The 13,607-nt window shown below is 34.7% G+C and overlaps 1 protein-coding gene and 1 long non-coding RNA gene across 3 annotated transcripts; one reads left to right on the top strand and one right to left on the bottom strand.

The window, feature by feature from the left end:
* The first annotated feature begins 746 nt into the window (after nt 1-746).
* On the top strand, nt 747-1,401 carry LOC128679123 (uncharacterized). Its single transcript, XR_008405722.2, has 3 exons — nt 747-879; nt 959-1,085; nt 1,186-1,401. It is a non-coding gene; the product is annotated as an uncharacterized LOC128679123 (long non-coding RNA).
* Nucleotides 1,402-2,749: 1,348 nt separating this feature from the next.
* Snr1 (Snf5-related 1) lies at nt 2,750-13,141 on the bottom strand. Of its 2 annotated transcripts, XM_053761125.2 has the most exons (8): nt 12,905-13,141; nt 12,552-12,742; nt 11,990-12,152; nt 11,464-11,611; nt 10,884-11,095; nt 10,271-10,447; nt 9,535-9,673; nt 2,750-4,715 (listed from the first exon to the last, which is right to left on the bottom strand). In XM_053761125.2, exons 1-8 carry the CDS (start codon nt 12,983-12,985, stop codon nt 4,624-4,626), a joined length of 1,203 nt encoding a protein of 400 aa, XP_053617100.1. In that variant the 5' UTR covers nt 12,986-13,141; the 3' UTR covers nt 2,750-4,623. The 2 variants fall into 2 exon arrangements, with proteins under 2 accessions (XP_053617100.1, XP_053617101.1); XM_053761126.1 differs by lacking the exon at nt 2,750-4,715 and having other exon boundaries at nt 6,039-9,673.
* Nucleotides 13,142-13,607: the final 466 nt, after the last annotated feature.

Raw genomic sequence — 13,607 nt, 5'->3', positions numbered from 1 at the left:
AACAAAGCCCCAATCAATTAGTGCTACCATGATTAACAATTTTGTCTACGCAATTAATAATACTTCGAAATTAGGGGTATATAATGTTATTTATAGACAGACAACCATCAGTTACCGTCGATAATTCAAGTAAAAATCTCTCTCTGTCTCTCATCTGAGCGTTTTGCCGGTTTCTTCCGCTATTGAGCGTATACCAACCGCTTTACTAAATTATTGTTTCCACTTCGCACGGTCGTTGGCATCCCTAGTTGCCAAAGTATTGGCATATTATCCATAACAGTTCAAAATGTCAAAATCTGTTAATGCGCTTTTCATAGATAGCTTTAACTATGAAGAGCTTATAGTGAATGCGTGCACGAAAAATAGATTCGAAATTATTAGAAAAATAGAGTGGGGAGCTTCGACGCAGAAAACTCGGGGTTTGAATCGGAGTATGACGTAGATTTATATCGAGTGTCAGAGGATTTTGAAAAATCGTAAGTTTAATGCAAGTGATTGAATTTCATTCTATTTTTATTATTACTCAATATTTTTTAATATTTTATCTCTTATTTGTTTCAGTTTACAAAATAGAGAACCGAAACACCAAGCGGACACTAATATCGAAAATGATAAAAAAGACAACGTTTGGAATTGAATAACGGGGTAGATCTTAGTATAGACAAATTTTATTTATGGTAACAGCTGTCATGTCGTGCTACTCCGTTCCTCTATATTATCTGCGGTTCCGCCTACCGCTGAACCTCAATACTTTATCGGCGCCGACATTACTTGGCATACGGCCAGCACCGTTTGTCTTTCCAATCTACATAGGTGTATAAGTATATGCAGCAATCAAGTTTCCTACAATTTTTATATTTAATCGTTGTGAACGTTACTGTGAGTTATGTACATATTTTTTGGAATGAAAACCTTTTTTATACAAAAATTACTAACTGTTGCAACTCCCCCAAGGTAGATCAACATAAAAGAAAAAATAACCAACAAAAAAGACAGAAAAAACCCAGCAGTAGGTGTACTTAATGACCTCGTCGGGTATAGATCAACAGCAAAGAAAAAAGTAACCTCGGGTCATTACTAAATATGTATGTATATGTGTGATTAATTATAACATTTCTACTAGGTACCTATGTTAATTTATTTCTTAGACCAACTCGCTCAACTCCATTCTTTTCTTTCCTTAAGGTTGCAATTGCAAGGAGAAAATTGCTCACAGCGATAACGCCACCTTTTGCGCATAAAATTTAATTTTGCCATTAAAATTTAATGAAGTAATATTAGCATGGATGAGACTTGAGCTCAAACTACGCAACGTTTTCGGGTGAACTCGAAGGACCTTCCGTTGATAAAGTTACACACTTAACTTAAGCTTATGGACCTACATTGTACCTCAGTCGCTACATTCAGGTACTCCACTTTAATATGTCCTATACTTATATATATTTGTAAATGTACGTATAATGGAAAATGGAATATTAAAAGTAAAAGTCATAAGCGTTTACTGCAAAATCTGTGTGTATACATCTACAGTGTACATACATAAGAATGGTAATGGAGATACTAATTTCGATAGCCCCTACAGGAATGCAATATTTTTTTAAGTTTAAGTAATATTCGTATCTAACTCCAAACCTCGAATCATGTAACGAAGTCATGTGACGACCTCTATATAGCCTAATGGCTATCATGCTTTTCCTGCATATGATAATTTTGCATTAAAATGGAAAATTATCTTTTTCCGATTGACCTGGGGAGCTACTATGAAACATAAAAGCACCTACCACATCATTGCGTCCACACTTTCTCTTTTTTTTGCACGATGCGTACACGATATGAGAAAAAGAGACAGCATGTGGACGTTAGTAACGTGCTACGTGTTTGTTTGTTTCGTGGTAGGCCTCCTGGGTCTTGAATGTGCTAACTTAATCTATATGATTTGTATGATTATATATATATTTTTTTTGTATAATAATAAATCAACTATAATATACCAATATACATAGGTAGTAAACCATAAAGCGTCATTTACCGTAGCCTTGTCGCCGCAAATGCAATCAAGCTGCCCAAATTTATAGCATTTCTCCCCTGTTACCAAGGCATACAAGTCAATGTTGTATAGCTTGACTTGCGGTCAACTGTACTATAGGCTTTAACATAAATGGCCCAGCGTTTATTGTACCGCCTCGCAGATTCGGGTTTCTATTTTGTCAGACGCAGTGGTTTGGCGGGAAGCCAACAGTATTTGTCGTGTGTCTATATAACTATACTGCGAAGAAACCAGGAAATACTTATTGTAATAACATTTAGAATTACAATTTGTCTACTATAATTGCCTCTATAAGTACTGTTTTTTAATCGACTTCCAAACTAGGAGATGGTTGGTATATTATGTTCGAGTGCATATTTTTTTTTACAAAATGTTTGTTTTGTTTGAAAGCGTTTATTTATATGTATATCTGGTATTCTTATTTAATCGAACAAATTGTCGTTTTCTGACCTTTTCTTATTGACCCTACCCAAGGTATACATTATAATAATTAATATTTCTGAAATCACCTCTGATGATTGAGAAAATGGGAATTAAATTATGAAATTTAGATCTACGAGCACATTCTCTAAAATAGTGTGATAAGTATATAGTATTCTTAAATGATTTATTTGTTAAGATAATGTATATTTGTTTATTATTTAATTACTGATATTATTTTGCGTGTGAGTGTGAAATTATTTTGCAATAAAACAGAATAAATACGCTTATGTCTTTATTTGCCTTATACATTAGAAGAGAGTTTAAGGAAACAAAAAATATCAGGACAATACAATGGAACGTCTAATTGGCACGCTAGCTTACCAATGTCAGCACTTATATTAACGAATGTAATCTACGAAAACACCTCACAAAATCACAAAATCTTACGTACCCACCTACATTACGTATTGATTATATACTATATACGGTTTGGAGCATTCAATCGGAATCCACATTTTTTCATTGTATGGCGGAACGTCGGACGTTCCGCTTGTCACCCCAGATTTCGTCCCTAGGAGATGAATGGGATTATTTTTTTTATTATTATTTTTTTATACAATTCCCAATCGTCACCCCTATTAAAAATAAACACGAAAGCTATATCTTTACACACTTGGAATCATTTAACACTTCGTATATAGGCCGATAATGCTCGGCTTTAATTATCGATTTTTATGTAAACATCTAGTCTAAAAAATTTTAGACTAGATGTTTACAAAATGACATGAATTATGTAAACATCTAGTCTAAATTTTTTTCAACTTAGAGTTGAAACAATTTTTAAAACGCAATTATTTTCAAAAATTCCCAGTCCTCCCCGCCGGGATAAAGCTGGGAGTGACGAGCAGGAACGGCCGCGGAATGTTCAAACTACATACAATTTTCTCCTTTTTACGGAATGGAAATTATAATTATAAGCTTATTCGAATGTACGTATGTCTTAATACTGAAATTCACGAATTAGACCTTTTTGTAGTAAAAAATGCCACCCACGCACACTGGCACAAATTGTAGTCGAGTAATAATATTTGTAATATTACGAATAACTCGTAATATTACGAAGGTATATATTGGTATATATATATATATACCTCATCTTTCATTCGTAGCTGTGATGCCGCGAATCCCGTGGCTAATGTACAAAATAAACCTATTCTAGGACATAACACGGCAAACAAAAGCAAATTCTCTCAAAAGCTCTCATCATTTTGAAACTGCACAGACTGTATGAAATACAGAATTTAAGATTATACTTATCGAAATTATATATTCGAGTCGGCAATATTTATATTGCAGGAATGTAATATATTATATTCCTTAATTTTATTCTTATGAATTGTAAAAGCCACATTTCAGTGCGAAATTACAGTTGACCAAAATTCTGTCCAAATATTCAGTAGAAATTCTTATCTATAGATTGAATAACAATAATGTAGTATAATAGAATGTATTTTCTTTTTCAATGGGTATAGAAGAATACAATTTCTTAGTATTGTAAAATTTACTGACTCAAAAAAAGAAAAGCATTTGAATCAATTGAAGCTTGTCAAGGTAAAAATGACGCGCGCCAATACAACCTGCACAATGTTTATGGTTGCCATACACTATCAGCAAACACAGACAATAATCGACGCACATCGCATTTTTATTTATTTATTTTCAAGGAGAACCAACATACATATATAAAAAACCTAAGTATAGGCTTCCGCCTATAGTATCATGACAACATATAACAATTTTACAATTTAATTGCCTTTGTTTTTATGAATATTAATTAATTTAAATTAACGAAGGAAAAACCAGCAATGTCGAATTGGTCACGAATAGATAAATTCTTCACAGATAGCGAATATCTATCATAATGGGATAGTGTTCGCGTCATTTTAAATTTGACAAGCTTCAGTGGCACAATGCCGACACTATCGCCAAACGCAGACAATCGCATGAAAAAACAGTAGTTTGTATGTGAACCTTTATTTACCAAAATAAAAATCCAGCAATGTATGCTGAATCCAAAGTTTGGCGAACTGCTTGCCGATAGTGTATAGCTGGCATAATATCTAGGCGTAATTTTTCCATCTCGCTGTGTGTGATTAAATCTTTTTCCTTCTCTTTTCAGGCGTCGTTTGAAACATGGCTTCGTCGGCGCGGATCAGTCGGTTGACTGCGCGACTCATCGATACATCTGTGTGGAAAACAGATGGTTAGACGCCAACAATGGAGGCTTAGTTCTGCGAATTCGCCGCTAGAGGCGCTAATGTTGTTAAAGGTTCGTTTTCAAACAAAATTTTGACGTTTGTCTTGGGCGCATGTGCGCGGACCATAGGCACAATGTCAATGCGCATACGACGCGGCGCCCAACAAGACATAGAGGCGAATTTATTGCCCCCCCCCATCTTTGATACAAAACCACTAGGCAATATTGACGCGCAAATAGGCTGACTCACTTAGTATTTGCACGAGTGAGAAGCTCGATATCCCATCTCATTTTAGTCATAGACAGAAAAAACTATAGACTTCAGAGAAATGCGTATTAGAAATACACGTGGTGTCCCGTTAAGTGCTGATATCTTTTGTCCCAAGCCGTGTGCTCATTTTCACAACGCCCAATTTGCCTCTTTGTATGAGATGAGCCGAGAAGTTGAAATCTTCTATCTCATTTGGGTACGCTAGCGCGTAGTCTTTAGTTTTCTATGTGTTTAATTCATCTTTTAGTCTAGTCAATCGAAGTGAGTGAGATAACATTTTATTGCGCATTGCTATTACCTAGCATACACGACGCTTGAATCCAAATTTTCTTATTACCATGCTTTACAAATGTTCTCATTTTGCGCAATACTATACTTAACATATATATTTCTCTCAAATTTAATTTATTTTCACAATATTTAACAAATTAAAATATAAATATTATACAGGCAGACATACGTATGACTAAACCCGTACAAATATATGTAGGTATATGCCCCGAAAGCAATATCAACTTGAAACTATTCAACGTAACTCATACATACAACAGTTACACATACAATGGAATATTGTTAAGGTCTAGCTCCACATCAGTCGTGTTATGTAAAATATGACTACTACAAATTCATACTGATTGTAGACCCTTCACTTGTTTTTAAATTGATGTAATCTTCAAAATTCATGAGAATGTATTCTCGCAAATTTTTAAATTTAAAAGAAATTGACGCAGAATAATAAAAAAAAAATAGCAATAATAAAAAAAAATAGATACTACAAAATTACAGAATTAATCACTTTTACTGTAAAGTTCTCTTTCAATTCTGTTATACTGAAATAGTTATATGTATTAAAATAGTTTAGTCAATACGCCTGTGTCTCAAGTCCATTTTAATCTAACATGCGATAAAGCAATTATTTTTAAAGTTAGTATTACTTAAAATGAGAACATGGCGATGGTAAGCAGATTGTGTCAATTTAATCACCCATTGCAAGTAAAAATGTTAGTTCCGATGAATGGTTAACAAATGAAACAGGCAAATTTTGGAAAAATCTTTAATGTGATATAATTTTAACAGTCCACTTACATCATTAATTAATACAAAGTCTGCTATGTCTCCATGAAAATCTTCAATTTCGATTTTAAAAAGCATTTCTTTGGAAAAATATAATAGGACTAACCAATGCTGAGTGCGCGACCAGAAATGGGCTTATGCCCGGACCAGAGAAATATTTCAGTAATTATTTTAAATGAAAACTTTGTTTTTGTGTCCCGATTTTTTATTATAAAGATATATCCAGAATCAATACTGTAATGACGTAGTCATGATTATGACCAACATTCACTCTCAAAATTAAAAAGATGAGAAAACATTGAGCGCCAACCCATCTGTTATACAAAAAGTCAATTAAAACGTTTTGCCCGGGCACAAACCATCTCTATGCAGGACTCAATACTCACAATATCACACAGTATCTATCTCAAAAGAGATCAATCGATTGATACCATAGCGTATTTGTGTGATTGATATTAATAGTAGAATGAATATAAAACCAATACAGGCTCACCATTCACTCTTTGTAGTTTAAATTTGAGTTGTCGAATGAATGAACATTTTCATGCAGACATTACGAATAATATTATATAGCATGAATTGTACTTATGAAAGGCATCAATATCTCTTACATTTTATTAAATATTATAATAAATTATGTATCAAATTTCAAATCCACTTCTTAATATTCTGCCATTTGGACATGTAAAAATTGAAGAAGACATCCAACTGACAAAAATTTTAGGACATAAAAATTGATTAAAAACTTCCAAGCATTTAAAAATGTACTAAATTTATATTACTGATTATTAAAATTATTTTGACTAATAAATATTTTGATTTATAAAACTTAAAACATAATAATAAACTTGATTCATTGATACATCATACTAACTTTTATTTCAGATTCTGAAAATCATCGGAGAAGACATACAGGTGAAAACAAAAATATAAATTTATTGATTCTGTTGTACTTTTACGTGTAAGTTATAAAATTTAATCTAACTTTGTAAATATGTTTTTGACTTTCAATATGTACTTGTAAATAGATATTAATTTTTTTATTGTAAATGTTTACAAAAATGTACAACAGAATTACCAAAAACAATCAATGCTGGGCATGGGGGGAAGATTATCGGTTCGTTTCAAGTTAAAAAAATGGTTGTTGTCAAAAATTCCATTTAATCTTCATTGAGTTTAGTCCCACACGAAAAAAATCATTGTCGTTCCAAACTGTATTGTTAAGTGTAACAAATTAATAAATATTTATAGTGATAAATATATCCTTTCCAAAAAACAATTAATTTGTAGCAAAAATATACCATATTGTGCGTATTATAATAAAATATTTACATGTACTTTCCATTATTATGCTTTTCAATCAAATTCTCTCAATGACCCGGGTTGACTGTTAATGCTTGTAGTATGAAATCAACCCATGGTGCTTTTCGAATTGTATTTTATATTTATTGATTGGAAAATCAACATGTTTCCTTTGTCCCAAAATATAAATAGGTTGGGACCAAGTAAGAACATTGTTTGGGACAACCAATTGTTTTAAGTGGGACAACACTCATTAGTCAGAACTAAAGAAAATTAAAACGCATCTACCAACATATCCGACATCCGAACCGACTTCGCTTTCCCAAACCCCATTTAGTATAATTTGTTACCGGCCTCTTTATGCTTCCAGATTTGGTTATGATTCAAATCAGCTTAGCAATAAATATGTACTTTCTAAAATACTTATTAATATCTTGGAGAAATTTAAGTACTTGTGTAATCACATACTCAAGAAACAAAACTTATTAAGTATTAGCCCCATTAACTAAACCATGCACAACCTCCCAATTGATAACCTAAAAATCAAAGAGTTCTAGTTTCATAACAGGGCCACAGTCATGCGAAGTTTACTAAACTGTATCGAGTGTCACTAGATGGCGTTAAGAGTTCTAAAAATTCAAAATTCTTTAACATGTGACATATCACAAATGAGAACTAAAACCTATCAAGTCACACGATAAATAATATTGATCAATAAAGTGTCATTTAATAACGGGTATTTTAAACCAGGAAAAACCCTATTTTTTAACAAGAGCTGGCATAATTGTACTAACATATAACGAATCTTGAACACTTAAATATTTTTCTTAGTCTTAATACTTTAATAAAATAATTTTCCATTCATTCATAAACCAATTGTTAACCAAGCTCCCATCCCTGATAATACAGGTTATTCCAATATAGGCCTGGCCCGATTGTTCCGTCGTCCTCCGTTGCGTTGACGTCCGTCGACGAATCAATGTACAACGCAACAACGCAGAAATCGAATGGAGTTACAACATACCTCGACGCGCTTCAATGTCTAAACCTGTGTAAAATAACGGAACGGCAATACTCGGCGTCGACGCAACATAGCACGACGGAGCAATTGCACCGCGGCCTATACGCTAACAGTATTGTGGCCCTGTTATCCCAAATCTACACTCCATTTTTTCTTATGAGCCCTTAAATGTAAACCATCTTTATAGTACTTGTTGAAAAATACTCATACATAAACCTTACAACCTAAAGCAAAACATTAACAACGAAAGTGATTTCCTATAAGTCTATTTAAACTTACACTGGTGTTATCATGAAATAAATGCTAAAATGAAAAACATGGTTAGATTGTTTACATAATAAGACTTGTAAGAAAAAACGGAGTTTACTGGCTCCCAGTACAGGACTCGAAACCGATATTTTTGTCACCTGGTTAAATAACGGGCTAACCAAGTTATTCCTAACTAGAGGTTCGTCCCGGCTTTGGGTTAAAGCATAATATAAAAAAGCCTATGTAGCTCCTGAAGGTTTTCTCTGTCTCTGTGCGAAATTTCATCAATATCGCACCAGTAGTTTTTTACTTTATTCATTATACAAACAAAAATACAAATCTTTTTTCTTTGCCGCGTCTGTCTGTTCGCAATAAACTCGAAAACTACGGACTTTTGTTCAATTTCCACCAATAAATAATGTGACACCTGTGCTGGGTGAATTTGACGAGCATTTTCAACCCCGCCGCGGGCTCTCATTAGTGTTTATTAAACTGTACCATACACAGTAATCAATTTAATTATCTTATTCTACAAATAAGTAAAGTACCCAACTTCATTACAAACTCGCCGCTATTACCGCACCCTAGAGGTTCACACATGGTAATTTGACGTGCTGTTGACTGTACAATGTTAATTTTATAAATGTTTAATTAAAAAAAATGATTCTTATAAAATATATCGGACACTAAAGAAACGCTACACGCCGCGTTCATAACGCTTGTGAAATTCACCCTGGTAGGTTTAGATGTATAATTTATTATGGTTTTACCCGAGCGAAGCCAGGACGGGCCGCTAGCGTACAGACAATACAGACGTTAGCACCCAGGTGTCAAAAAGTAGTCGTAGTATCCGAGCCCCGTCGCAGTGTAGGTGTTTACAGTTTACCAACCGGGCGTGGTGTTGGCGAGGCGGCGCATGCGGCGCGTGTTGCGGTCCTGGTCGCGGATCTTCTTCTCCATCTCCGCGTTCGTCAGCGTCTCCAGGTGCGGCGCCCACTGCTCCGCCTCCGACGGCTGCCGGTACGGCGTCTGACGCACATAATGTACACACTATATACAGGCTTACTGGTATCGAACGCATAACCTCCTTAAGACTACTTGGGTACATCAAAACAAGCAACTTTTACTCTCCCGACTTCTCGTGATTCGTAGTTTTTATTTATCATATAAAAAATAAAAAATATAAAAAAACAATCTAATTCGCGGTTGTACACATCTTAACTCTATGTAATAGCCGAGCAACAAGAGACAGTAAAGTATGTCGTTATGGGTAAAACCTAGTTTTTCTATAAAAATATCTCAAAACTCTATGTACCTTGTGGCAAAGGCTTCCTCTGACTACCTCCAGTGTTCTCTGTCCAAATGGCTGTATGGGCTTAGAACCCTTCGGATTTCCATATCGATAAACTAAACCAAAAAAGGGGTCTCTGTCCAAAGCCACTTTTGTCCAGTTAGGTCCCAACATTACGATTAACTGATTACTTTCAGTCCTCACTTGAGTGTGTGAAAGTGAGGACTGAAAGTGATGAATCTGTTTACTCCACTTATCTAACTGGCATCGAAGCATGTTAGATGTAATTAGATAAAAAAAAACTAAATTTAGATGTAATTTAAAACAGTAATTACCTCAACAACAGGCAAGGGCGCTTCACTGAACGCATAGGTCCGCTGATGCCAGCCCAACTGTCCCCGGACACTGTAAGCGATGCCGGTGACAAATTCACCTCCCAACCCTAATTCCGCACACAGTTTTGTTGCAAACTGCTCCGGGTTGTTCTCCTTTTCTGACATGTCCCATTCGACCTGCGACAACATGATTATACTATACTAGCGGCTGTCCCGGCTTTGCTCAGGTAAAAGCATAAAAAAATAGCCTGTGTTACTCCTAAAGGTTTTGACTATTTTTGTGCCAAACTTCATCAACATTGGTCCAGTAGTTTTTAGTTTATTAATTGCAAACAAAAACAAAAAAATAAATCTTTTCTCTTTAAAATATTATAAAGTATGAATTTAAAATTTCTATGTTTGAATTTTATATTGTACAAATGCACTATTTCTCTATCATCTGTTACCGGATGTTTCCCCAGATGTAGAGCATCGGAGCCCAAGATCCACTTTCGTACTTATACATTTACATTCCAAATATAACTTATATTTGGAATTGATAGAAGAGGATGTATTTTACTAATCGTTTTTAAAATAATTTTATTTACACAATCTGATATGAAAAAAATTATACCTGATCAACCAAAGAGGTGTTCCCAACATGGATATTCAGCTTGATTACCACCCTCTGGTCCGGCTGCTCCTCCAATATCGCTGGAGGCTCATTCGGGAATGCCTCTATTTGTTGTCTGATGGATGTTGCGATGGCCGGTATAAATGTACTTGTGTTCAGTTCTAAATCATCGCATAATACTTCGGCGAATTGCTCTGGTGTTATTATTGACTCTGAAATAATATAATTATTTATAAAGTTCGCGAATATGGAATATGGTCGTTTGAATATGAGCTATTGCATATTGGAATATAATTCTTATTAAAAGCTGTGCCCATGTGGCAGTAAACTTGTTTAGTTTTAATCATTGAACATGTTTTTCATTTAGATTTGCATATCCATGGACTGTGAAACATGTAGGATTTGTAAGATTAAGTTTTTCTTTTAACACTTCATTGCAAAACAAGTAAACTCATGTTTTTGCAAATAAATAATCTTTGTTACAGTTTATTTTTGTAACTGAACAGACACCTCTAAAACTATTCTCCAATCATCTCAAAAGTGTACTGAGAAAATTACAATTTTCATGCAGAAAACCCACCATTCTTATTCCAAGTGAAGGTGTCCCTCAGTTTCTGCCCCTCAATCTCCATGTCCAGCCTTATCGGCACCAACACCTGCTTCTGGGAGGCATTCTCCAGCATCGCTGTCATGTCTGTGTCATCGAAACACAACGGGAATGTCCGCACCTGAAAGACAGGTTTTAATGACATGGATTTGTTAAAGAAAGAAACAACACATGTCTATCTTTCCTTCCTTCCTGTGAATTTATCATGTGAATCAACCTTTCTTTGTGTGTTGCCAAGTTTGTGTGTCCCTTAGTCGCCTCATAAGACATGTACTGGAGGATAGAGTGGTCCTGTTTTAGGACGGAACTGCACGCCTCTAGCACGTTTTTCTCTTATCCAAGTGTTTTGGCAGTTTCATCCTTAGCCCTTGAGCATTAGAACCCAGGATCGGTTAACACCACATCAGCATAGTCAAATTAATTCAGATTTGCGGCGATCACCACCACATACATAGAGACCCCTGTAAGCTAACTTGAGACTTGTAACCACATAACAAACCTTTTTGTTATGTACTCTTGTCCTACTGATAGGTGTGGCCTGCGGAACAGCATCCAAATGTGAGGAGTTTGGCATCACCGGCAGCCATGATGGATTGTGTGGTTTTTTGCTCTTGCTCTCTCGTGGAGTAGCCAGTTCCTGGCTGACTGACACTGCTTTGTATCTGAATGGAAATAAATTTTATTTATTTAGTCACAGGCAAGCAAATTTTACAAATGAGACACTTATTTTCTCATTGTTAATGTACATCCGTACTATCCAAACTAATATTATAAATGCGAAAGTCTGTCAGTACAGTTTTCACGGCTTACACACTGGCCTGATATTGATGAAATGTTGTATGCATATATCAATTTGGTATGGTAGTTAAAGACCCCAGTTCAAACATAGGCTACTTTTTTCAAAAATCAACACTCAAATTACTATAATAGTGAGTGAAAATTGGTAGTGTATGAAAATCATGTCTGTTCCACTTTTGCTGAGAATTTCACATGGACAAAAGCTAGTACTTACATATATTTCAAGTTAAATAAAAGCTTGTAAAAAGAAAAAAGCATCTTACTTGTCATCATTTCCTTCAATAATATCTTCAACTTCTGAAGCCTTCAGCAAGGATACAGAGCTAGACAGCACGTGAGGGCCGAGACCGTTGTCTATAAGGCGTTTTCTCTCCTCATTGGTCAGGGTCCTCCTGGCCATGCCAGGGTACTTCTTGTAGAGAGACCCACGGAATAACCGCAGATAATTGCCAACCTTAAATATTCATAATGAAATTTAACAATAAATTCCTGTATATGTATGTATGTATACTTTACAGTAGAGAGACTGTAGAAGTAGATATAGCAAACATGCGGAATAGAAAAGTATATAAGCGCAACATAATAATAATTTAACCTAATAAAAGTTATTTCTCACCTCTGACCCGACACAGTAGAAATCACCGCCCTCCTCTATTTGGAAACTAATCGGCTTATCGCCGTATGTTCTCAGTGCCATTTTGTTGTCTTTACTTTTCGCCAAAGTAACTTGATAAATTACCAACGTAATACCTCTAACTTAATTGAAAAAAATACATAATTCACATGGAATGAACACAAAACAATGTAAACTTCATTTCTCTGTCAAAATGGCGGTGTTTGATTGATATACAGTAGAGATTGAAATGATTGTACCGTATTAAACCAATCATCTGAATAGGTATCAGAATCAGGCTGGGCGATTTAAATCGATTTTTCGATTTAAGTTTTCCGTATTTTTTGTTGGGCAAGTATGTAAGGCAACTTTGTTTTATGAACCACGATTTTGATCACCAATATTAAACAAGCAAGTTTGTTTTACGAAAAATTCAATAGTTTTTATAATAGTTTAATGTGAAATAATATAATACCTATCTCAAAACTTACAAGACAGAAATCTTTTTATTGCCGTGCTAATACTTCGTACAACGTACGGAGTATTAGCATGTTGCTTAGTTGAATACTTTTCATTGATAGAATAATATCTAAGACTCTATCATTTAGACAGAGAAAGCTATACATCTTCTATTTCAGTTCTGTTGGTTAGACTCGTCGGTCGTAGTTTTCTTGCTCTTTAGCAACGACCGACGAGTATTCGATCT

The sequence above is a fragment of the Plodia interpunctella genome, chromosome 21 (genome assembly GCF_027563975.2).
Source record: "Plodia interpunctella isolate USDA-ARS_2022_Savannah chromosome 21, ilPloInte3.2, whole genome shotgun sequence".
Taxonomy (NCBI): Eukaryota; Metazoa; Arthropoda; class Insecta; order Lepidoptera; family Pyralidae; genus Plodia; species Plodia interpunctella.
Note: the sequence above shows the minus strand (reverse complement) of the source record. Positions and strands in the feature narration are given on the sequence as shown.

What these genes read in the sequence shown, in the direction of transcription:
- Snr1 (XM_053761125.2), bottom strand. Translation starts at nt 12,985, where the DNA reads ATGGCACTGAGAACATACGGCGATAAGCCGATTAGTTTCCAAATAGAG. An exon ending in CTTCACTTGGAATAAGAATG is followed by an intron (nt 11,096 to 11,463) that starts GTGGGTTTTCTG and finishes ATATTATTTCAG; the next exon opens with AGTCAATAATAACACCAGAG. An exon ending in ACACCTCTTTGGTTGATCAG is followed by an intron (nt 10,448 to 10,883) that starts GTATAATTTTTT and finishes ATGTTGTCGCAG; the next exon opens with GTCGAATGGGACATGTCAGA.